Source organism: Spea bombifrons, chromosome 5 (assembly GCF_027358695.1).
Source record: "Spea bombifrons isolate aSpeBom1 chromosome 5, aSpeBom1.2.pri, whole genome shotgun sequence".
Lineage (NCBI taxonomy): Eukaryota > Metazoa > Chordata > Amphibia > Anura > Pelobatidae > Spea > Spea bombifrons.
The window spans coordinates 24610676-24635565 of NC_071091.1; the positions used below are offsets into that span (position 1 = coordinate 24610676).

General features: G+C 37.4%; 1 protein-coding gene across 1 annotated transcript in view; it reads right to left on the minus strand.

The window, feature by feature from the left end:
* Positions 1 to 24890, minus strand: part of TBC1D5 (TBC1 domain family member 5) — a 239581-nt gene that overhangs the window by 70194 nt on the left and 144497 nt on the right. Inside the window, exons 10-13 of the mRNA XM_053465963.1 lie at positions 23754 to 23842; positions 23218 to 23268; positions 22996 to 23065; positions 22187 to 22359 (exon numbers count right to left, since the gene is read on the minus strand). Coding sequence (XP_053321938.1) covers positions 22187 to 22359; positions 22996 to 23065; positions 23218 to 23268; positions 23754 to 23842 — 383 coding nt within the window. The remainder of the gene's footprint in view (positions 1 to 22186; positions 22360 to 22995; positions 23066 to 23217; positions 23269 to 23753; positions 23843 to 24890) is intronic.

Here is a 24890-nt window from a genome sequence, read left to right on the forward strand (position 1 = left end):
GTCTAAATATTTAAGTTGTCCAGATTTATGCTGGACAGTCCTGATTCTGAGGCTCAGTCTCCTGTTTACCCCATGATGCTGTACGCCTCACGCATCACTAAATGATGTCATACCGCTTTTTACCTTGGAATGTTCCAATTACGCCCGCAGTTTACATGAACTGTTTATTTATATTCCGGGAAACAATCATGTATGTGTAAGTTCTTGATCACTGACATTTTGCATGGTATGTTAATTCGGGGAGGTAATTTAATTCTCCTTGGGGTTTATTCACTAGAAAGTTGTAGTTTCATATGTTGTCTTTGATGTATTTTGTGTTCTTGTATACATACCAAATATGTATTTTGGGGACATTGTCTTCTTTTTGGGCAAATCTTGTTGATTATCTTATCAAATGCATTCCTTCAAGCACTAACCCACCTGCCCACCCTCTGTTCATTTTATTTATACATCCTAATCCTGGCTGCCCCTGCAAGGGATAAGCTGTATAATGCCACAACACTCCTACCAACTTCCACCGATTCGATATCCAATTCCTAAATAAATTACATCCATTAATAATAGTCAACTAAACTGCCAACAAGAAGGAAGCCAGGTGCATGCAGGTAAATATGTTGCATGTAAATGAAATATGAATCTCGCCGCACAAGCATTTGGAGACTGCTACCTATGTTTAAAGGTTTGGAGAGATGGTAGATAAGAGACAGAGCCAAACCCTATTCCTTTAATCAAATATCATTTCAGTTGCATTTTGTTTAAGTAACTACCAGTTTGACACTCACAATCATCACCAGACAGGGAATCTAAGCAAAATAATCTTAAACTCATTGACATTCCAAAATATTAGGTATTCATGAATAGTGGGAAGGGACAAGAGAAGCCCATTCTTTCTCAGGCAGCTGGCTGTGGTTTAATTATTACTCTGGTTTATTAATCTCCTTTTGCATCTGTTACACCTGCACAACAAAATGTTCATAGTACTGTTTTTATCACTACTAATTATATAATAATTCATATTTTACTAGCCTTTCTTGGCAATAACGTCCAAAGAAACAAGGAAGACAATATGAGTGTTTTTTTTCTACAAAATAACACCAAACCATAGATATGATATATATGTATTTATGAAGAATTGCCAAATTTTAAAACATGAAATCCTTTTGTAACCTGACCTGTTACGTTAATGGGCAGCGATGTGCTTTTCTGGGGTCCTGTTGGGTTAAACTTTGGTCAAACATATCTCATGCACGAAAATAGCTTGGGGACAGTTAAAGGGACACAACCGAAATTTGAAGGGACCTATCATTAAAGTGCATACGATGTCCCTTTAAAAATGTATGTTTTGTAATACTTAGAAATTGCATTTGTAGCACTATCCCGTAATGTGTATTGATGTCCAGCACTACATAATCTGCTGATTCATAAATTACATGCAATATACAGCTAGATATCACATAACATCGATAATGTCCTGTGGAATAGGACGTTATGCGAACACCATACGCAGCACATAGGTCCGTAAAGTCCTGTTCACCTCTCGCAATGGGACCAAGGACGTATACGCAGTCGTCTAGCTGTAATTGTGAGTCTACAATGCAAGAAAAGTCATAACAGCTTGTCAAGATTTTGTTCCATTGTATGTTTTTTTTTGTCTTTCTCTGCACACATTTGTATGTAGGTGTCTGTGCAAAATGATCTCAGCCATTATCCTTGCCTTACGTGTTGTGTATTGCCACTCAAACTACGATTCCTGGAAATAGTTCTATTTCCAATAAAGCAAAATCATCTTGGAATTAACGAAGTTGTGTTATAAAGTTAAAAACAAAATAGGATTGTCATTTAGAGGAATTTGAAAAGCACATCCCAAGGAGGTGACCAATCCACAGCTACATTGTTTTTAAAGGATACATTTCATGTATTTAACCCCTTCAGGACCGGGATTTTGATACTAACGTGTCGCTAAAGGACCGGAGCCGTTTTTGTGTTTTTGCCATGTCTTTCTTCAACTGTAATTTCTCTCTTATCAATTGGTGCACCCACACAAATAATATATTGTTTTTTTTAGGACAAGTAGGGCTTTCATTTGAAACCATATTAAGCTGGGTAGTACATTGTTTTGTTTGAAATAAACTGGAAAAAGTGGGGAAAAAATGAAAAAAACGCATTTTTTTTACAGTTTTGTATACATACAAATTGTACACACATTGAACCAATGGGAAAAAATTATCCCAAATATATTCATTAAGTTGTCCTGATTTGGAACATGGCCAGGATTTTCATCTATTTTGACCAGTATAGGGCAAATATTGCAAGGCATGCATCGCATTTTTGAAATGTAATTTTTTTCAAATTTGGCATGGTAGTCTAATAACTGCAATAGTTGTCACAGATACTGATTATCCCCCCAAAATTATATGTTTATGAAAAGTAGATAAGTCAAGGTGTACAACTAGGGTCATTTTGACACTTTTCAAACAGGGATTTTATCGCCAGTTGCTGCCAAATTTTGAGGTATTTTTATATTTTTTTGGTTTTTTTTGCATATGTTGCAATGTTGCTTTAGATTTTATATTATATTTTGTATAGAATATGTGCAACTGCAGAAAAAAACACCAAATTGTGTTCACCAACATCCCCCGGTTCCAACAAGGCCTCACATGCATGGTTCATGCATTTTTTGAGGAAGCTATGAGGGCAAAACTGGAACATGCGCATTTTCGTTTTCATATTTGGAATTTTCAGAAATTGGTTTCCTGGGCCCATATCCCATTTGGGACATTTTGGAACCCCCCGCTGTAAATTACCCCATAAAAGTATATATTTATGAACAGTAGACAAGGCAAGGTGTTCAACTAGGGTAGTTTTGACAGTTTTCAGCTAGCCATTTCTTCACTGATGTCTGCCAAACTTCACAGGGAAATTATTTTACTGCTTTTTTAACGCATACATTTCAATGTTGCACTGAATTTCTTGCACACCATAAGTGCAACAGTGGAAGAAAACACCACATTTTGTTCACCAAGATCCCCTGATTCCAACAAGACCTCACATACATGGTTCATGCATTTTTTGAGGAAGCTATGAGGGCAAAGCTGGAACATGTGCATTTACATTTTTTTAAATATTTTTTTTTTTATCAGATTACTAGTAAGTGACAGGTTTAGGCCGCTGACATCAATCAGGGAGACTGATCAATAATCAGCGACTTAAAATGTCACCGACAAGTGATCAGGTAATAATTATGATTATTTAATTTATTAATAATTTGTGTTTTTTCATAATTACCCTAGATGACCCCTCTCTCTTTGTAGAGCAGGGTCATCCGTGGGCTGCCATAATGATCCGATCACTCCTATTGGCCAGGAGCGATCTGATCAGCCCAGCCCAGCATTTGACCTGGAAGCACCCTGGACTTTCAGGTCAGTGCTGTTGTTTTTTTTATTATTATGATTATTATTATTTTATTATTTTTTTTAAATTTATTTTTATTTTTTATTTTTTTTTATTATTATTATTATTATTATTTTTTAATTTTGTTTTAACTCTTTCAATGCTGATGCTCCATTGAAGCACAGCATTGACTGATATTTAGTCCCCACAAGCTTGTGGGGACTAATATTAACCCCTGCAATGCTGCGATGGGGGTCATACACAATCGCAGCATTGAAGGGGTTAATTGAGGAAGAGGGGGGGTAGGGGTTAACTGAGGAAGGGTGGGGGGGGTCTGGTCTCCACACTCATGTGGAGACCAAAGAACCCTGTCTCCCTGTCCCTGAAGCTGCCTCTGGCAGCTGGGACACAATCTCCAATAGACTGGAGATTGTAGGGGAGGAGTCTGTAGGACTGATCAGAGGACTTCTGGGGGGTCGTTTTTGCTGTTGATGGTCTGCCTGGGCTTTCAGGCAAACCACCAGCAGCAGAGCCCCCTACAAAACGGGAATTAACCCCTTCAATGAAGGGGTTAACGCTGCACTGACGCTCTCATGGAGCGATCAGGCAGCAGGGGGGTGTTGGATCAGGTCCCCACACTTGTGTGGGGACCCATTCAACACCCCACCCCTTCCCTGAAGCTGCCTGTGGCAGCTGAAACCGCGATTGCAGATCTTTCTGCAATCGCTGTTTCTGCCTACAAAATCACTCCGTGGGAGTGATCGTAGGCTTGGGGGCGGGCTTAGACAGGCTGTGCTGTCTGCCCAGGAGTCCTGGGCAGACAGCAGCAGCAGCGCCCCCACGATCACCGCGATTGTGGTGATGTGGGGGCGTTTTTTGGAGGAGACGTACCTGGTACGTCCCGGTCTACCGGTGACTGTTAACCAGGAAGTACCAGGTACGTCCCGGTACTGAAGGGGTTAAAGTGTATTGCTTGTGTTATTAAACACTCATCCACAGACACCAGACAAGCCAGAAGGCTTGTTTTTTCCTCAGAAATCTCATGGTGCTTTCACAACCACAAGGGATTCTGGGTAGGCACATGCAAATAAGGTTAACAATTATCACCTTTGCCTCTATATCCACTTTATACATGGATCCCTTGAAAGTAATTGCCCGCTGTACAAGACAGCCTTTAGACAAAACTCAGGAAGAGGTACAATAGCCAGATCACCACTCATGGACAGCTGTTTCGTCCTTCATGGGACTCGTCAGCATGAGGTTGTGATACTGGCTTAATAGTTGAGGCTTGGGGCTCATCCACTCTGTGGATGAGTGTTTTATAATACTTCTACTATCCCTTAAATTAAAGTGGAAGGGTTTCCATCACCTTTTACCCACCATAACTTATGTAAGTGTATTGCTTAAAACAGAGACGCCCAGATCATTTGTAGCCAAAGGCTACAGACATTATACGCATGTTTCTTCAAGCAGTATGTTCTGTCCCTCATACTGCTTATTTATCTACTAGATTCAGATCTACTCCCTGCCTTAATAGGAAGACAGTCTATCGATTCACCTTTCTCCCAAGAGCAGCCACAATACTAGCTGAGGGCTTTATTCACCAAATGTTATATATATATATATATATATATATATATATATATATATATATAAGCTTGGTATGTGGTTGGTATGGGGTGTGAAATGCAGATTAAAAAATGAAATCCCAAAGCACTGATTATTAATTATCCAGGACTGTCCTATAGGAAAAACCCACTTTAGATGGCCCTTAATAATACATATTTAATGGCGAGAGTTAAAAGTTTCTATTGGAATACAATTTACCTAAAACCCACAGTTTACTGAATAAACTTAAAAGTCTTTCTTAAAGAAACAAAACAGAACATGGGGTTATTTCCCACCATTTCCCACCATTAACCCTTCTAGCACTACAGAGAATAGCAACACAGGTTTACATTTTGTCCAGTGATTGCAGATTTCAACATTTTAAGGCTTGTTATAATTTTATTTATATTAAATCGCCACTAATGTACATTTTTTCTAAAGCTTTTAAGATCACTATAACTCTTGATAATGGTAATATTTTTAATGATTTTGTGTCGTAATATAATTAACTGATGTCAATTGAGATGCATGATATACTTTAGGTCAAGGTGCAGTATTCAGTGTCAGACAGGGAGCGTGATGTATGAAATATCAAAGGTGTGTCCGCTTACACGTACCAGATGGTTAGCACCAAAGCATGGCACCATTGCAATAGCTGCCTACAAATGGAAAACCGAACTATAACAGCTTACACAAGACCTGTATTAAGGTACAAGTCTCCCACCTGGGCAACAAACACCTTGATCCAGAGCCTCTGGATGATATTCAGGTATACTCATCTGTATGTGTATCCACATTGGATCAAAGTGGCAGTCTGCCTACATTATGCAGCAAAGAAAGAGAAGGCGCCAATCCTGCACAAAAATAAGTCAGTAGTGGACACCTTGAACACATCTTGTTCCGAATAATTACCATAGATGACATTGGCGTCAGTTCAAAGGGCAAACCTGTGATTCAAATAGCCTTTGTGGTCCCTTAAAAACAGGGAGCCTTATCTTACATCTCTACAAAGACGGCATATAAGAAAACTGCAACATTTTTTAGATCACTGACACACACACACATATATATATATATATATATATATATATATAGGATTGTATACCCTTGATCACTGTCCTTTACAAAAACAGTTTTTTATTTTTTTAACACCTATACAACTGCTTCCTTTCTTTACTCACAGGCATAGAACACACTTATATTGGATTCTGGATTATTTGTGGACGGCTCATTGAAAAATAGTCTTATTCCCAAGGCAGCCAATGGAATATTCCTACTGATTATTCCACTAGTTGCTATGGTGATATGAATAATTTTAAACTTTGCACCAGAACTTTTATACATAAAAGTGTCCTTTTTCTTAATACAGTTTAGCATCTTACTATGTTCATACTAGGATGAGGAAAGAAATCAGAAATTATAATTAAATCAAGCAGCCAGTCCACTGAAGGTGCTAACCAAGGTGCTAAGATTTCTACCACACCTCGCTTGAACGCAAACCAAATCGGATTTAAACCAAAACTGACTGTGTTGACAGCTATTGGAATTGATCCACGTCAATTTTATTCTTTGGGTAATATAAAATGGGAATTTTTCGTGATAAAAAGAAGATGGAGCTAATGAGAAAATTAGTTTACCATAGGGAAAATTAACATATGTTACATACATGGTGTTCTAAACTAAACCAAATCATTAAAATTCAATGCGTTTTTATGTTTAAAAAAAGTGTTTGCTGTAAATGTAATGGATGCAATAACAAGAATATGGAATAACATACATACCAGAATACAGAATTTAACAAATTAATGTTTTCGACGTGAGCCTGTTTCTTGTATCATGTTTTAACGATCCGAGCTTGGTTAATATGTTGCATAATGCTAAAATCTGTTAAATTACCAGACATTATCATGAGAGACAAATGAAGTATGACATAGATATATAGAAGATGATGCATTTGGATGCAAAGAAATGCAAAAATTAGAGGGGCCTTGCTTGGAGAAGTGTTTAGTTGGGACTGTTAGTTGGAGGTCTCACAGTAAGCAAAACGAGAAGCTACAGGTCTAATGGGTAATATTTATCAAGTCTCTCATTTCAATATTAATTACAAAGGGCCAACACTGGAAAGTCCTTGCGTAATGCATAATTCAATGGGCAATGATACTGAGGATTAAACTACATTTATACAGGCCCAGGAAATATTTTCATGCAGCAGAAGCCCACGGTTTGGTTCTTCATAATGTATAGTGGTCAACGAGCTGAAACAAACTCTCCTGTCAACTTTCCCCCAAGGTATTTAGCACAGTGAGTCCTCAGAAGGAAGTTTCAATTGCTCACTTTTGCCCGATGACTCTCCAAAGAACACATTGAGTGTATGGCAATATATTGAAAGGGAACAGTTTTTGCCCATCATAATAAACACTTCTTATAAAACACTTATTCTGTAAATGTAAGATGATGGCTTGTGGGTCCTATGGCACCAATGATGTAAAATATGAATCTATTTACCTGTGCTAAAACCTTCCTTTAGCATATAAAGTTCATATGGGGTTGCGCATTTATTGTTGGCAGTCTTTTTTGTGTTTTTCTTAAAAAATAAATGAATAAAGAATGAAGCCACAGGCAAGAGGTGTGACCTGCTTTTCCCTATGGAGAAAAGTATGCAGAAAACACATGAATAGGAACACTCTGAAACATGAGAGTTCAAGCTCTTACTAACACAATTTGTTCGACTAGTGCCCAGTATTCAACAAAAGAAGACATTCACAACTCGATAATCCCGAGAGCTAATTGTGACGATTTATGAGGGACAAAGGGTGGCTGAAATATTTATTGACCTAAAATACCCGTCCCTTAACCTAGAGTGTCAATATGTAGGAGATGTCACGGATATGAAAGGCAGACAATTGGGTAGATCAGAATATAGAGAAATGGACAATTTATGGTAAAATTTAAAGATTGAATTCATTATCGCTAAATCTGGGTGAGTACCCTGATATACATGTGTTATTGCTTTCTTTTAAACACAAAATGATTGTTGTAGCAAGCAGCAAATTTATTAATTAACCTCAGTATATCCTGGGAAACAAAGCATTAAAACAATGTAGGATTGAAAATGCAATTTCAGTTGTTCCAGGTCCCTGTTTGCACAATGTGTGGCAGAGGCAAGGAATCTAAGCTGCCTCTAATTATTCCAATTATCATGGCACACTATGAAAACTTGATTAATAACACTGAAGATATTGTTGTGGCAATTAGCCATATGGTGGTGGGACTTTATTCTGTCACGATTTAGCCATTAGCATCTACTTATGTTTGTCAGAACAGTGCATCCGTGACAAGTTGAAGTTCCGCTCACCTTGCAGAGTCCCCTGTGAGAAACACTAGAGACCTGTTTATTCCTGTGAGCCCCTGTGCCAGAGTAAATTTTTCATGTAGCATCCGGTCTGACTGGGGACAAATGTCAAGTAGCGTCTGAGATCACCCATCAAGCTGGTTCTCTCTGTGAAAGCATTTTGTAAGCTGCCTATCATCGCACAGAACTCTGAGAAAGTGAATATGACCAAATTCATCTCCAGGTACAATACTGAAAATCCTCTGTCAGTCTACGACACCGCGTTGAAATTGACACGGCAAAGCTGGAACAATGGCACTAGAGGAACGCAAACCACAGGTTTTAATATTAAGAGGGGAATTAAATGGCTGCTTCATCACAGAATATGAATACAGCTGTGTGAATGTCCTGGGTGGAATTTATCACTTTTCTGCCATGGATCCTGGGAGGAAGCATAGTACCAAGTACCAAGGGAAAATGGGGGGGGGGTGGAAAAATGATACATTTTTAATGGTTAATTTTGGTCCTTTTTAATAGTGATTTCTTTACTACAAAAATACCTTGTATGATTTGTTAGTTGCAGCTTAATAATTTAGTGAATGTATATATGAGGCATTAAAAGAGTTATAAATTATAAGGTATTGTGGGTTCCAATTGAATAGATCATCAATATCCTCTGTAGAGACCATCTTGGGTGATGTGATTACAGTGTCATATGATCTTACCAATTTCTCGTAAGTAGTAATACAACAAACTTCACACAGTCTGCTAGCAAATTACACCTCAAGAAACATATCAGTTTCAAGAGTGAATAAACATCAATAGAGGTGTACCTAGGAAACAGATGCCAGAGGCCTAAGATACCCAAGAACTGTGAGGGTTTGCCACTGAGTCTCTGGGTTTTTGTGGGTTGTAATAAACAGATCCTCGGGATTGTATAGTCTGAACCATTGTATGGTCACTGATAATTTTTGCAATGGATATACATAAGACAACCTAGGTAAGGAAAGGTCCTTGTTATGGAGATCGGCACATTCAGCACAGAGCTTTGTTCCAATGTATCCATAATGGAAACAGTCTGCATGTAAAGACATATCAAGTGCATTGCGTTAGTTCCCAGAATCTCTCCTTTTTACACTAAGGTACAAGAGCTTTTCTGCTATCAAACTAGAAAACTAGATCATAGTACAGGGGTGTCCGACATACATCGAGAGGCGGCCCCGTCTGAGATATGCAGCAGTAACCACAACTCTACCCATTGGGGCAGTAACCACAACTCTACCCAATTGGTCAATGCCCCCCCCTCTGAGATAGACGAGGCATGCAGTGGGCTCTAGGGATAAAGAGGTTAAGTTCAGACACCCAGACTTACCTCTTTATCTGCCTAATTTCCAGTTAGAGGTCAGGTTATTAGGGGTCACACAACGTCGGATTGATCGACAGCTTGACAGGTGAGCTGTATCAAAGATTTGTGTGCATGTAAGTGTGTGTGTCTGGGTATGTTAGTGTGTGTCTATGTAGACATGTGTGTCTGAATATGTTAGTGTGTGCACATGTTTTGGGTATGTTAGTGTGTGTGTGTTTGGGTATGTTAGTGTGTATGTGTGTTTCTGGGTATGCAGCTCACGAACACTTTCTCAGTATAGTACATTTGTGAGGAAGTGGCCCACTGCAGAAAAAAGCTTGGGCACGTCTGTGGTAGTGGATACAGTGTGTGTAGTACGGTCAGGTAGTATGGTTGATCTGTTATACATGTTCGTATTTCCGCTCGGACTCAATAGTTTATCCCAACTGCTATCCAGTCCTGAACTAAAGCATGTAAATGACAAAGCTATAGTCTATATTAATATTCATTAGGGAGGTCAGGCTTGGTCCCATCTCCCCCTTCAATGTACATCCATAATAATAAATATCTGAGCTTCTATCACATCACTTTTTATGTAACATTATTGATTGCAGATCATATGCATTTATATCTTGGCTCGGTATGTGTTCCTTTTTTTTGGCTTATATAGACTTTTATGCTTTTGAGACATAAGGTCATATTTGAGTGAATCTACGCAATTTGCAGCTAATGATTCATAGTTTTATCAAGTCTTCCACTAATGTTGCTCAGTAATGACCTATTGATGAAGAGACAGATGTACTGCCTCTCATTTTCCACATTTGCATTAACAAATCATGACTTAATTAAAGCTAATCTTACTGGTTTATACTACTTAAATAAAGTTCCTTTCCATAAAGGATTCTCCAGTAAAACATCGCAACTTAACATAGTGCTTTATTCAATAATATGTGTTGTGCAGTGATACCCAAATATTAATTTGGGTAACATTTGGCTATGAGGCAACACTTTAAAATTATTAATAAAGCTATGACAAAAACCGCTAGTCAGTAAAATTCTATTTATATTTAACAACAATTGACCTAATTGTGTTAATGATGCTAAGTACTAAATAACTCAACTGGGAAAAACCTTTATAACAGGACAATATTTCTTTATTTTTTTAAGGGAAGTTATGGGTTGCATTGTAATTTTTTGGTTCTCAAAATTTGGCAGTAAATTCTGAACACATACTGTGTTTTTTGGTATCTAAAGTGTCAGAATAAAAGTGATTTTTAGACAAAGTAACACATATGAGAAAGCTGAATAGTTGTTCTGCCAGAAGAAATGATGGCTGAACACCAGAAAAGAGTCATATTATTCCATGACATTTTTAAAGACAACTTTAAAGTGATTCTTGAATAAAAGTTGGTTTATTAATATTTTTGTTAATTAAAGCATGAGACATGGTATATATATATTATTATTATTATTATTATTATTATATATTTAGCCTACTGAGTTGACCACAGACCCAGGGAGTCTACTGAGCCTAAGGGGTGAGACAAGTATTTGGCTGTTTATGCAAAGGTGGGTTTTTTTTGTGTGTGACAGGGAACGAGCCCAGTACTGGCCAGTACTGTTAGGTAGATATTAACGCTGTTTAGTTAGCCTCCTGACACAGAGTAGGTTTTTGTTTGCTTTGGTTTATAGCTTAAAGGAAATAGTACCCTGAATGTCTGAAGACAACAGTCACAATATGTACAAATACACACATACACAGTGGCAAGAAAAAGTAAGTTTGGAATTACCAGTATTTATGTCTAAATTTGTCTTAAAATAGGATATGATCTTCATCACATTACAATAATGAATACAATGTGTTTCACCTAATAACACACACTATTGTATTATTGTTGTCCATATTGAATACATCAAACATTCACAGTGCGGGTTGTAAAAAGTAGTGTGAACCCCTAGGCCAGTAACTAGACTTTTTCATATTGGTACAAATTGCATAAATTGAAAAATGTCATTTAAATTGCAATTCATATGAAATCCAAAAAATCTTAACCTAGGGGTTTACATGCTTTTTATAACCTAAACTGTGAATTCCCGGAAAAATGAGGAGGAACCCTCAATGAAACAACCAAAATAAAAAAAAAAGAGCTCAGAATTTGCGTGTAACTTTCACTGGTTATTTCACTCTCACTCTTACACTTACTCTCTCATTCACACTCTCTCACTTTCATTTACTCATTCTCTAATCAATACAGAGGATGTGCCTGGAAACACCATAATTGTGTTTCATGGGGAAAAGGGTGGAGCATCTGGACACACCCTCTCCCTTTTCCTCCAATCAGTGGAGAAGTCATACCCGGAACACAGAGTCTTCTGGACACAGAAGTGGCCGGCAGAGAAGGTTAGGGTGACATTCCAAGAGAGATTGAATCAGAGTGTGAGAAGCCGCCAAAATGAATGGGCAGGAGATGGAATTCGGTGTCCAAAATCAAATGGTCCATTTGCACAAGTCTACTAATAACTTCAACAAAAGCTAATTGGAATCAGGAGTTAGCAAACCTGGAGACCAATCAATGAAACAGGATTGGAGGTGTGCTTTAGAGCTATTTTGCCACAAGAAAGCATCTGCTAATGTGAACCATGCCTCACAAAAAAATCTCAGAAGACGTACAAATCAAGATTTGTTGATTTGCATAAAGCAGGAAAGGGTTAATAAATAATCTCAAAGAGTTTACATATTCATCAGTCCACAATTAGGCAAATTGTTTATAAATGAAGAAGGTTTAGTACAGTCACCACTCCTTAGAAGTGGGCACCAAGCCAAGATGACACCAAGGGCACAACACAGAATGCTCAATGAGGTAAAAAAAAAACCAAAACCCCAGATAAACAGATAAAGGCTTGAAGGAGTCATTGAAAGCAGTTAACATCTCTTGTTCATGAGTTCCCCACATACAATACATTGAACGGGCATGGAGTCCATGGCAGGACACCACAGAGGATGGTGTTACGTTGGCGCGAGTCTCCCAGGCGACGAGCATTTATCCGATCTAGCCGGCAGCGCAATCCAGCCGACAGGAAAACACTGGAGGTGCTCCTAAAACATTAAGCATTTTTAATGGGCTATTTTAAATAAAGAGTTTTTGGAAGATACCCTGCCTGCCTACCATCCGTTTGTATCCAGCAGATGACCGGTTTTTAAAACTTTGAGGTGGTTTTAAAAAGTTCCAGTAAATCTTCAGGATTCCTAAGATACAGGCTATCTTTAAGGCGCAGTTCCTACTACAATCTTGTGAGTGTGGCACAACTAGTGGGGGCTGTTTTAAACCTTTTAAACATTATTGTACCATTTGTGGTTTTTATTCTTTTTACAGAGTATTTTTAAAGCTGTATCCCCAGAATTTGTTCTGTTTTATCCATGCTCCTGTGACTGGAACTGCAATATTCAGATACCCTTTTGTGGTCCTTGCTATTATTACTGAAAGGGACATACCAAGACATTTTGGACAATGCTTTGCGACCATTTTTGTGGGGACAGCTTGGGGAAGGTCCTTTTCTATTCCAGCATAACCCCAGTGCAAAAAGCAAGGTCCATAAAGACATTGTTGGATGAGTTTACCGTGGAAGAACTTGACTGGCCTGCACGAGCCCTGACCTCAACTCCATCAAACACCTTTGGGATGAATTGGAACGAAGGTTGCCGGCCAGGCCTTCTCGTCCAACATCAGTGCCTGACGTCACAAATGCTCTACTGAATGAATGGGGAAACATTCCCACAGAAACACTACAAAATCTTGTGGAAAGCCTTCCCAGAAGAGCGGAAGCTGTTAGCTGCAAAGGGGGGAACAACTACATATTAATGTCTATGTGTTTAGAATGCGATGTATTATACTGTATATATATTATATATATATATTACTCCTCCTCTTTAGTGGAAGCGGATCACTTCTGTAGCCTTTGTAAAGGTACCACATGTAGATAGATAACAGACTCAACTATACTCGACAAACAGGTGAAAAATGAGTGGGTCATAAGGGGAAAGGTAGATAGTGGGAGATGTATGGTTAAAATGATAAAAGCACATGAAGGAGTGGGAAAGACAGCCATTCTCTCCAGTCTTATCAGTCTTTCCTCCTCTAGTATATACTGTAAGTACTCTGAAGTAGAATGCTGAAAGGTGCACTTTTATAACTAATAGAAGTATCATTCCTAGTACTGGTGAATACCTAAACCATTCCCAGAAATAATTCTTTATTTATATAAAATGTAGTTTCATTTCTGCTGGAAACACTTAAAAGTACATTGATCATATGCACCTTAAAAGGACATTCCAGTTATCATATGCACTTTAATGCATATGATAGCGTTGTAGTCCCTTCAAATACGTAAATGCATGGGGTATTTGGCAGAATATTCCCATATGCATTTGCCCCTTTCCTTACCCCACAGCTATTTTCCATTGCCGGAGATATGTTGGGTCTATGTTCAACCTACAAAGATTAAGCTAACTCTGGTTTTGAACTCCATACGCTTGAACATTTAGTGAATCAAACTTATGTTTTTAGACAATTCTCCGAAATGCAAGTATTGATATTATACTGGAAAAAAAACCCAAAGCGTTTCAATAAGCAGACAAATTATTTTCATTCACTATGTGCTTTTGGCACTGAAAATGTTAATTAATCGTGTGCGTCCTTTACAAAAATATATACATAATACTCCAGTGATTTCATTTGTATTGTGATATAATAATGCATTAGCATGCACAAGCTTCCTCTGCATTTTTATACATTTATGGATTCTAAATACCGTTCCTTTTTCACGGCAATTAGACTCTCTCATATCTGATTACCTTTCGCTCTCATCTTATGAACAGGTACAGTTCCACTTTTATTTATTTTTTGTGGCTTTTTTTTAAAGGATGCTGTAGGCTTTGACTGCAGCTCATAAATCACATTCTAACAGAGAACAAAAGAGAAATAACCAGGTTTAATTTCATATAAGAACAGTATATAAGCAACACAATACGAAACAATGGAAGCAGAAGGAGATTATGCGTCTCTGTTCGCCATGATCTTTTTATATGCTAACTCAGAACGCTAATTATGGATCTCGCAAGTCAACTTCTGCTTTCTACAACTATGAGTTGTATGTAAAACATGCTTTTTCGTTGAAACAATTACCATTAATCAAAACAGAGAGTTAATACCACTCAAGTCCAACCTACCGCTGTGCCCGGCAATACATCAAACTGTCTGTTGTCAAACACACTAAACAAACTTTAACAGCCTGTTTTCACTGGAAATAACAGCGAAAATGCTTGCTATGTAATTTTTGTATTCAAATTGCTATTCTAGTAATTCATTTTGTCGCAGGATTTAACTGTATGTACTCAATCATAGTCCGAAGCAGACAGATCCATATTTGGCTGAAGCTCGGAAAATCGCTCGTACTGATAAATGAACCACCGCAAAACAACTGGTTTCACTGGAACTTTTAGATGAATTAGCAAAGTATTATGCGGAAGAACAGAAATGTTACTTGCTACTTTAGTAAAGACCCTAGAAGCCTAGAAATAAAGTGCAAAATCCTGGAAATGGTTAAAAAGAACCGTGTCATTTATAAACAACGATCCATGCTCTTTAAAGATCAGAGTATAATAAATATTGGATTCCATGAAATGTCCCTACAAGTATATTGAGCAACCCTGAACAACAGTGCTACTATCTTTAAAACAATTGAAGACGCTTCTGCCAGGCCAGCTAGGTCTAGTGCAGCAGGCCTAGGGGGCAGCAGCCCCTCTACCACATTACTGGGAGACAATCAAACCTATTTGGCTTCCTGGAGCACCGCTGCCCAAATGCACCCCTTTAACACTATGGAGGGCTGTGCAGGTTTCCTGGCGCTCTGCAGTAAGGACAGTATCGCGGGAAGCGGTGGCTGGTGGCACTGCCCTGGGTTAGGCCTAGGGCAGCGCCAAAGATAAATATGCCACTGGGTGTTTGTTAAGCATTGATTAAAGTTCATCAGTATAGTTTTGTAACAAAATAGGTTCCAAAATGTGTATCATTAGCTGGCACATCGATGCCTCAAATCTGAAACTGCAAGACCCTTGAGTTGATATTTCTTAACAGATACTCCGAATACTCTTAAGTTGGTTACACATCTCCTTTCAAAATATTTAGTTGGGAAGCAGTTTTAATATACCTTTCATGTATTCAAGGAGCAGACCTGACTAATACAAATGCAAGTACAGAAACCAAATATTTGCATAAAATTTATCTTTTCAAATAGGCAAAAAATGGTAATTAAAGAGATTTTACGATTCCAAATTTATTCTTTGCAGAAGTATCCAAGTAGCAGGAAAAAATAAAATTAACTAGCTATACAACACATATAATGTTATTATTTAAACATCTTAGAATAAATGCACTTGATGACAATTATTTCTTATTTATATTTTAATTACGATACTGACCGTAAAAGATTTTTGTCAAAATAAAGGTGCTAGATAGCACATTCAAATTTCTTGTAAAGACATTGTCCCTTTCACAACCAGCCATATTGTATAATGCAGTTTAGAAGTGTTATAATAAATTAATCATAACACAACATTTTAGAAACTTGAATATGGAAATGAGGTGCCATATGCAAAAAAAAAAAAATAACGAGCTGATTATTATACCATATGGAGAATTTTTATTCTAGATTTATTAATATATTGTTATCTTGCTTGTGTTTAAGAGAAGAAAGTTCTTTCTATTGTATTCTTTCATGTGATCTAAGGTTGGCTTATGTGGGGGGACATGGTCATGTCAATGGGATATTCTGTGTGCTTTAAAGAATCAATGTAGGAAACAAAAGATCTCTTTAAATGACTTTTCTTTTCTTCGGGAGCTTGGCAAACACAAGTAACCACACGGGGATCTCGTCTCCCCTTGAAATACTGCAAATAAAGATGCCAGCTATTGAGTATATTTGTGGCGACTCCAGCAGCTGCTGTTAAATACCAGCTGGTGCGGCTGATTAAAATTACCTCTGAGTTGGTATTATAAAGACGCCTGGGCAGCGTCGCTGTATTAATGGATTATTGAGTGAGCGATGAAAACCTTAGCCAGCTGATGCGTTTTATTACAGATAGGCTTTATGATGTGTAATCACTGTAATATTTTACTACATGAGAAAACTGGGAACGGGGGAGAGAGACACAGAGAAACTTCAATAATAACACCCTTCTGTTTTGCTAGTAAAGAGGTGGTGACTCTTCAAGTAACTGAACCTACAGAAACCTTTTATTAGTTGTGATATTACAATTATTGTCACCCAAATGAGCAGCCAAAACGTCCCAAAATCCATTTCAATAAGAAGGTAAGATGAGCCGCAGGAATGGTAAAATTCCATGTACGGTTATAATCAAGATGCACGCATACACACAACACGGTGCTCCATTTCATACACAGGTTACCAATGGGCATTCCCAATATTACTGAACTTTACGAGCCAGTGAAATGAGAATAATCTAGTATTGTATAAAATGACCAGATGAATCCATATTATGAATTATGATAATGGGCAACAAAGGTAAATTAAAAAGATCTAGCAGGCACTGAATTATTTGATTACTGTAATAATAGTAATCTCTCTCTCTATATATATATAAATGTATATATTTATATATTTATATATATATATATATATATATATATATATGTGTGTGCGTGTGTATTAGAAAAGGGAACGATAGTTATCAGAATGGAAAGAGGTCCCCCCCCCAGTTATAAAAATATTGCTTTGCAAATCTCTATTCTCATTTATACAGCTGATACATCATTATTACATTTGAGGTCAATCATTTTCAGGCCGGGGTCCAAAGAATATATCCAAATGCATTACAATTATTATCTGTCTAGCAGTTCAGACTTGAGGTCGCCTGGTCGCAGGAAGCATTACTGAACAGAACAAAGCTCATTAATAAAATTAGATGATCAATGTAATATAATTTTTATCAAGATAATAGAAGCCTTTTTTCATTTGGTAGTGATTGTATAAAGACCAAAGCAAAGCAGAAATATATTTCTGTACAGTTTGCACTACAAAAGCAAAAAGAACATGGTTATTAATTCATTTTTCTTAATATATTTGATGAATCGTCTAAATATACGATTCCAAATTTTATTTTTCTATTTATAACAGCAAAGAAGGGTCCTGTGAATCTCAAATTTGGGACAGAATCAAACCTCAAATCAAATCAGGACAACGTTTGAATGAGACCCAAATCGAATCAGTAAACCAGATCAATATCTACATAAGAAATTCAAGTGCTACCCACCCTCTACACCAAGCCCCCCCACACTATATAAAAAAAGCTCCTATATAAAAAAACATATAACACCCACTGGCAATCACAGCCTTCCTCCTCAGACTCCCCAACACAGAGAATTCCTTGTATATATCCTTAAACACACCACAATTCACTCTTTCCCCGGAACCTCCACTCAAAGACAGAAAGATGCACCATATAAAAAACGCCACAATGCCACCCTTTCCCTGAGGATCAACCCCCATCACAATAAAAAAACAAATAAAAAGAAATCTTCAAGTGACCCATAGTATACACGCGCACGGAAAGGGATAGAAGTAGTGTAGCTGCCAGGCAGGGGAAGTAAGTGTTTTAGGGTGCCCGGCAGACTCTTGTTCTACATATTAGTAAATGATTAAGCCAGATCTCTCGTGGTTGTTTGTGGTGTGCAGTCAGAGGGAGATGCTATGTGCCTCCCGGACACTATGTCCTCAATACAGATGGTGACCTCAAACGTGCAATAAAATGCTCAAATAAGGTGAAACCATCTATCCTGTTATGTAGCTAAGCTAATGTTATTGGAAGTTTTTATATTCTCAATTTTAATTGTTACATTTCAGCCTCCCCTACTGTATCAGCAGCATGGAATCTGCAGACGCTCTATTAATAAAATGTAAATGTGACGTATGGGGTAACATTTGCGACCATGCTGCAGTCCTCTACCATCGAGGAGTGAGACCTTACTTTCACGTTACAAGTCAGTATACATCCCTGGACCACCCTGGAATTATGAAATTACCTGCTAGCAAGTAGTCTTTGCCAAACCAGGATCCCAAGATTTATCCCTCACTATTCTAGCCTACCACCGTACAATATCTGTAAAACAGGAGACTCCCCCCCCATTTGTTTCACTAATTTTAACTAGTCTGCCATCCAATTATCTTTTATTTATTTTTTTTAACTACCAAGCCTACACAGTATTGGAAGATAATTTGATGTTTTCCAAATGCAATGTAATATTAAATAATATATATTCTTTACTCATTGAAAAAGCGAGGTGAAAACAAAAATATGGCATACTCTTTATACCGCATATATACAGGTGTATAATGATACTAATAATGCCACAGATTGAATCATCATACATACAAGTGATGGCAGACAGAAGGCTGAAGGTACAAGTATCACTATCAATATAAATATTATATGACCTATGCAGCAAACAAAGGAAAAGTAGTGCCATTTCCTTGCAAAATAATCCAGAGTATATGTTTATTCTATAAATATATATTGCAATTCTTCATTTTTTTTTCAATAATTCATTTTTTATTTCTTTATCCCATAAACTATTTAAAGTATTAATAATTTATAAATGTACTGGACTCACATGGCATTTGTTTTAGTATTAAACTTTAATATGCATCGGGGACAATATACCGTATATATATTTATATATATTTATATATATATATATACACACACACACATATATATATATATATATATATATATACACACACGTTATTTAGTAACATAAGGATGTAACATGTAAGGATATTACCGTAAATATAAGCATGTTTAGCTAGTAAAAGGTGTAGATGGGCTATTGAACATCCTAAAACCGAAATAGCACATTATCAAAGACAAAACTCAAAGCACTTCCCTTGAAGCTGTCGTAGTCCAGTATCGGCTCATTGTATCCCAATGTGCTGGGGCTTTTTCTTAAGCATTATTAAATTGATTTCTCCAAATGGGTTTAATCAAACCAATAAACAACATAATGGGATATAGGGGAGGGAATTGCGTCTCTTGATGTAGTCTGCTATGAGATGTTTTCTCCAGAGGAAAAATTAAGCACTGATCTTAGTGCAGATCTGTTTAAAGTACTGGTGTGTGATGTCATAAGTCAAACTTAAGCTATCATTGTGTGGGTCTGCAACAACGGAGATGCTGGTTGCTTAGATACTAGTATACTGTGTCTCTGATAGGGCAGATGAAACATGTGACCTATCAAAGTTCCACAAATGTCATAGATATGGATAGTAATAACTCCGGTCAAATGTGTAATATTTGAGTATGAACAGCTGTACCTTGGATATATAGGTTCCATTACTCTCTTTGTACAGGTAAATGTGGACATTTTGATTTAGAGATCTGTAAATACTATTCAGGTCTGTCCATTAACATGGTTACTATTTTGTTAATTATTTTTAATTTTCGGTTTACCCCGCACCAAAAAAGAAATGAGATACAGTATAAATCCCAGTCATCCACATGTAGGTGTCAACATTGGCTACTTAGATAACTGTCCATTTAAATGAAATATTAGTGCATACAAAATTAACTAATTTACAGTATTTTTCTATTCACATTTACCTTTAAAAAAAAAAAAGTTCTTAGGGGAGCTAAAATTGGTGTCAGATGCAGAGTAAATAATTCAAATGACATGCAGAATTATTTCGGAAAAAATCTAGATTGATGAGCAAGTGTTCAGCAAATTTGGACATTGTAGTTTTCATTTCAATCTTAAATCACATACTAGAGATAGGTGATCCTTCCAAATGGCTCATTGTATATTCCAAGCATGCGACTGACTCATAAAACAAGAGATGGCAAACTATTGCTGATTCCAATCAAATTCAAGATTGGCTATTAATTTGATTGGCGCATTAAATCAGGAGTAGTCTGTAAAATACACAAATTGGTGCTGAATTATATACTATTCTTTTAAGATAATTACATGTATTTTTGTAAGTTCATATTTTGTAAATTATTTAAATTGTAGAGTGCACTTTGCCTGGAGCAAAGAGATTATAATTATAGCGTGGTTTATTTGCATCTTTGGGGAAAATAGAATGTGACGTGCCTATACATATTGTACTTACAGGTAAATAGTGTTTTGTGTAATAAGGATTCCACTTGGTTTAAAGGGGCAGCCGGGTCTGTTTTTAATAAAGCATGCACCTAAACGGGTTGGGATAACAATTAAATCTCACTTGCCGGTACTTCAGATGATGAACGAGTGACTCTAATAATAATAATACAGACTACATCACGGTATGAACAAAACTAAGGTGCTTTGGAAATTAATGTGGAACTTTTATGTAAGATAGGTCATCTTGTTCCCAAGAGAGACTGTTTTCCAATACAACTTAAGCCTATTTTACATACATTAGACATACATTTTGCATTGCCATGCTTTAACAAAATACCATAATGGGTTAATAATACAAAAGCTATGCACTTAAACGTATTTTCTGATTGTCTGTGCAATAATTGCATGCATATATATGTATATATATATATATATATATATATACACCGTCTTTGCTCAATTATAAGATGACCCTGAATATAAGATTACCCTATAAGAATTGTTTTTAGTAGTAGATATTAATTTACATATAAACATGTTTTTTCATACTTAATAAAAACTATGATTGAGAAAAATGCATTTTTTGTTTATATTTCCTTTTATTTGGCAACCTGCCCCCAGTTATGCACATCTGCCCCCCAGATATGCCTCATTACATTTATTTATAAAGCGCCGGCAGATTCCGCAGCGCTGTAACAGTCAGAAGAACAATTTAGAAACACATACAATAACACATACAATAACAAACTGGTGTAAAGGAGAAGAGGGCCCTTCTCTTGGGAGCTTATACCCCCTATATACCACTCTGCCTCCCAGATATGTCTTTTAACCTCCCTATATGTCACTCTGCCCCCCAGATATGCCTTATACACCCCTATATGCCACTCTGCCTCCCTGATATTCCTTTTAACCCCCTATATGCCACTATGCCTCCCTGATATTCCTTTAACCCCCTATATGCCACTCTGCCTCCCTGATATTCCTTTCAACCCCTATATGCCACTCTGCCTCCCTGATATTCTTTTTAACCCCCTATATGCTACTCCAGAAAGCCCTTATACCCCCCCATATGCCACACTTACCCTCCCCTACTTACCAGTGCTTCTCCCCGTGCTTCAGATATTTTGGTGTCTAGTGGGGCAGACGGTGGAGGTCTGTGCGATGCGCGCAGACAACCTCCGCGGCTGGTGCCGGCACTTCCGCTGGGGCTTCTATGAATGAGCACTGGAAGGTCATGTGATGTCGGCGCTCCATCATAGAAGACCCCCAGAGGAAGTGCCAGCATTTAAAATAGAATAGTGATGGTAATAGAATATTAAGAATGTGTTGCATACTTACAGTCCATATATCTGAGGAGCAATTTCAAGTCTATTTAGATGCATGTAGAGTTCAATATCATGCTTCTTTAGCAGCTGGTCTTGAATGTAGTTCACTTTTGTCACAATAGCAATAGAGGGTCCTATATCCTGGGGTCTGGCAAATGGCATTGTTGAGAGCACTGCATCTTTATCCTTAAATAAGATACAACGTTTGGATTACTGTGTTTCTTTTTTATAAGGCACACATTTTTTATAGGAGGGGGCACCTGTGGCATCAGAGTTAAGGATCTGTGACTTTTTTCCAGCACGCTAGTCGCTGATCTCACATTAGAGGCTGGAACCTTTACCTTTTTAAGACTATATCTGAAAAAGTCATACTGGCTGCCTGCTCTCTTGAACTTCATTTATTTATTACACACAGGGAAGTTATCACTGAAAGGCTTAAATGTAAGAGCTGTGTTGACATAAAATATATGGTTGGAATAGTAAGCCATACGATTTAACAAAACAACCATTTTCATGGGCAATCTCCATTTGTTATGGAAACCTTAATTTACTATCGGACAATTTTAAATATGGCACTGCCAGTGTAATTTCATTCTGTTTTTAACAAAAAAAACTTCAGGGCTTGGTCATTTTAAATCCATATAAATTTATGTATACAGTTCCAAAAGCAGATTAGGTGCGATGGCACACATTATAGGGAGGTGTCTGATGTAGATCTGGGGGGGGCTCAAATAAGTTTGTGTATTTTTTATTCAATGATAATTATTTGTACCGTACTTCATCAGATATGTATAGTGTAGGTGCATAGTGCAGATTTATTACCTTGGGTAAATCATGTTCAAACGTTGAAAACCATGGTTCTGCACTTCCCATGAGGTTAGAAAACAATGCACTGGAGAAATAAAGAGTAACGGGGTTATTTGTAGAGGCATCACCGTTTGTGAACTCCAGAGAGGGGTGCAATGTAATGCGTACCCCCGAGACACTCAAATTTTAAGCAAAAATCTTGAGCTAGAAAATCTGAGAACAAAATGTGTAACTTACTAAGAATCGTGTTCCAGGTAATCAGGATTTAATATAGCTTTCATCTCTTCACTACGGGGGGGAAAAAAAAGCACAAACCCATTAAAACACTTGATCAGCATTTTAAAACGTCAATAACGTCTACTCTGGTAAACATAGTTATTTTGAAATGCTTGGTATTCTAAAAGAGTGCATACAAATTAGTTACCCCCTCCCCACGTTAGACAGATATTAAATATCAATTTCTTTCTTTACTGAACAAATGAGATCCCATATATCAGTCGTACGCAACTGTTGTCATTCATAAGGTTTAAAAATGAATTCGTCAAGTGTTCTTATGCAGAAAACTAAACTGTATGTTGTTGGAAGGATAAAATAAGTTGTGAAGTACATGGGTGACCCCAAGCTCTTAGGGGCCCTTTAAGACTTATTGGTGCACAAGTGGCCCTTTGAAGCACGCATGAATGAAATCTACAACTTTTTATTTCCAGACGTACACAAATGCAAAGTCTTGCTGCTAAACAAGATACGGAAATCCGGTCTTCTGGTTTTCTTACCTTGGTTGTGCAGCCTCACTGGCATGTAAAAATGCCTGGTGGTCACAATGTAAAATGAACACCATTGGCGCCAGTAGTTCATGCATTCCCTGGAAAATAATTAAAACAAATATCAGACCAGAAGTGATGCTCTGAGAAACACAGAAACAGAATGCGATGGCAGATAGGAACTGTTCAGTCCATCTAGTCCAGTGGTTCTTAACCTGGGTTCGATCGAACACCAGGGGTTCGGTGAGTCAGTCTTGTGGGTTTGGCGGAGGTCAAGACACACACCCGACAATGTGTAGTGGCACTTGCCAAGGTAAAGCCGTGCATTTCTGAACTGGTCTCTGAAAGGCAACAGCAGAAGTCGCACTGATTTGCAGTAAATATTCATTATTATGGTTTTGTTTTTGTGTGAAAATCATGTTTTAATATTTTAATGGTTTTGTTCTTTAATGGTTTTTTGTGCACCTATGTATAAAAATATACCTATGTATAAATATATACCTAAATATATACCTATGTTTTGAATTTGAATAAATCATATTTTATTTTTCAAATTAAGAAGGGTTCAGTGAATGCGCATATGAAACTGGTGGGGGTCAGTACCTCCAACAAGGTTAAGCACCACTGATCTAGTCTGTCCATAAACACAAAACAGCAATGAGTAAAGCGCTATGAGATTTAGATTTCAGTGCCAGTTAGCTAAAATACCAAATTAGGGACCCAGTTTATTGGAGCTTTACAATATATATTTGGCGCAGTAGGTATGCATGGTTGTCCCATGTTTACTGTGTCCCATGACAGTTGTGCTCTCTCTGCAAAGAACTGCAGGAATTCACACATGTTTTGAATTGTAAATACCCATACATACTTTATGGACAGTAATTATTGCCATCCACAGTACCCCAACCAGCTTAACCTCTCTGATATCAAAGAGGGCATTGATCTTATTGGTTGGTCTATACCAGGGCTCGACAAACCAAAGTGCAAGGTCGCCATGGTGACTAAAAAACCCTTTTTGCCGTCCTAGAGTTTTGTAGGTGAGGGCAGGAATAGTGTATGTGAGTGTGTATACTGTAGTGTCAGTGTGTGTGTGTGTGTGTGTGTGTGTTTAAGTATGTCAGCATATAGTGTTAAGTGTGTATTAGTGTA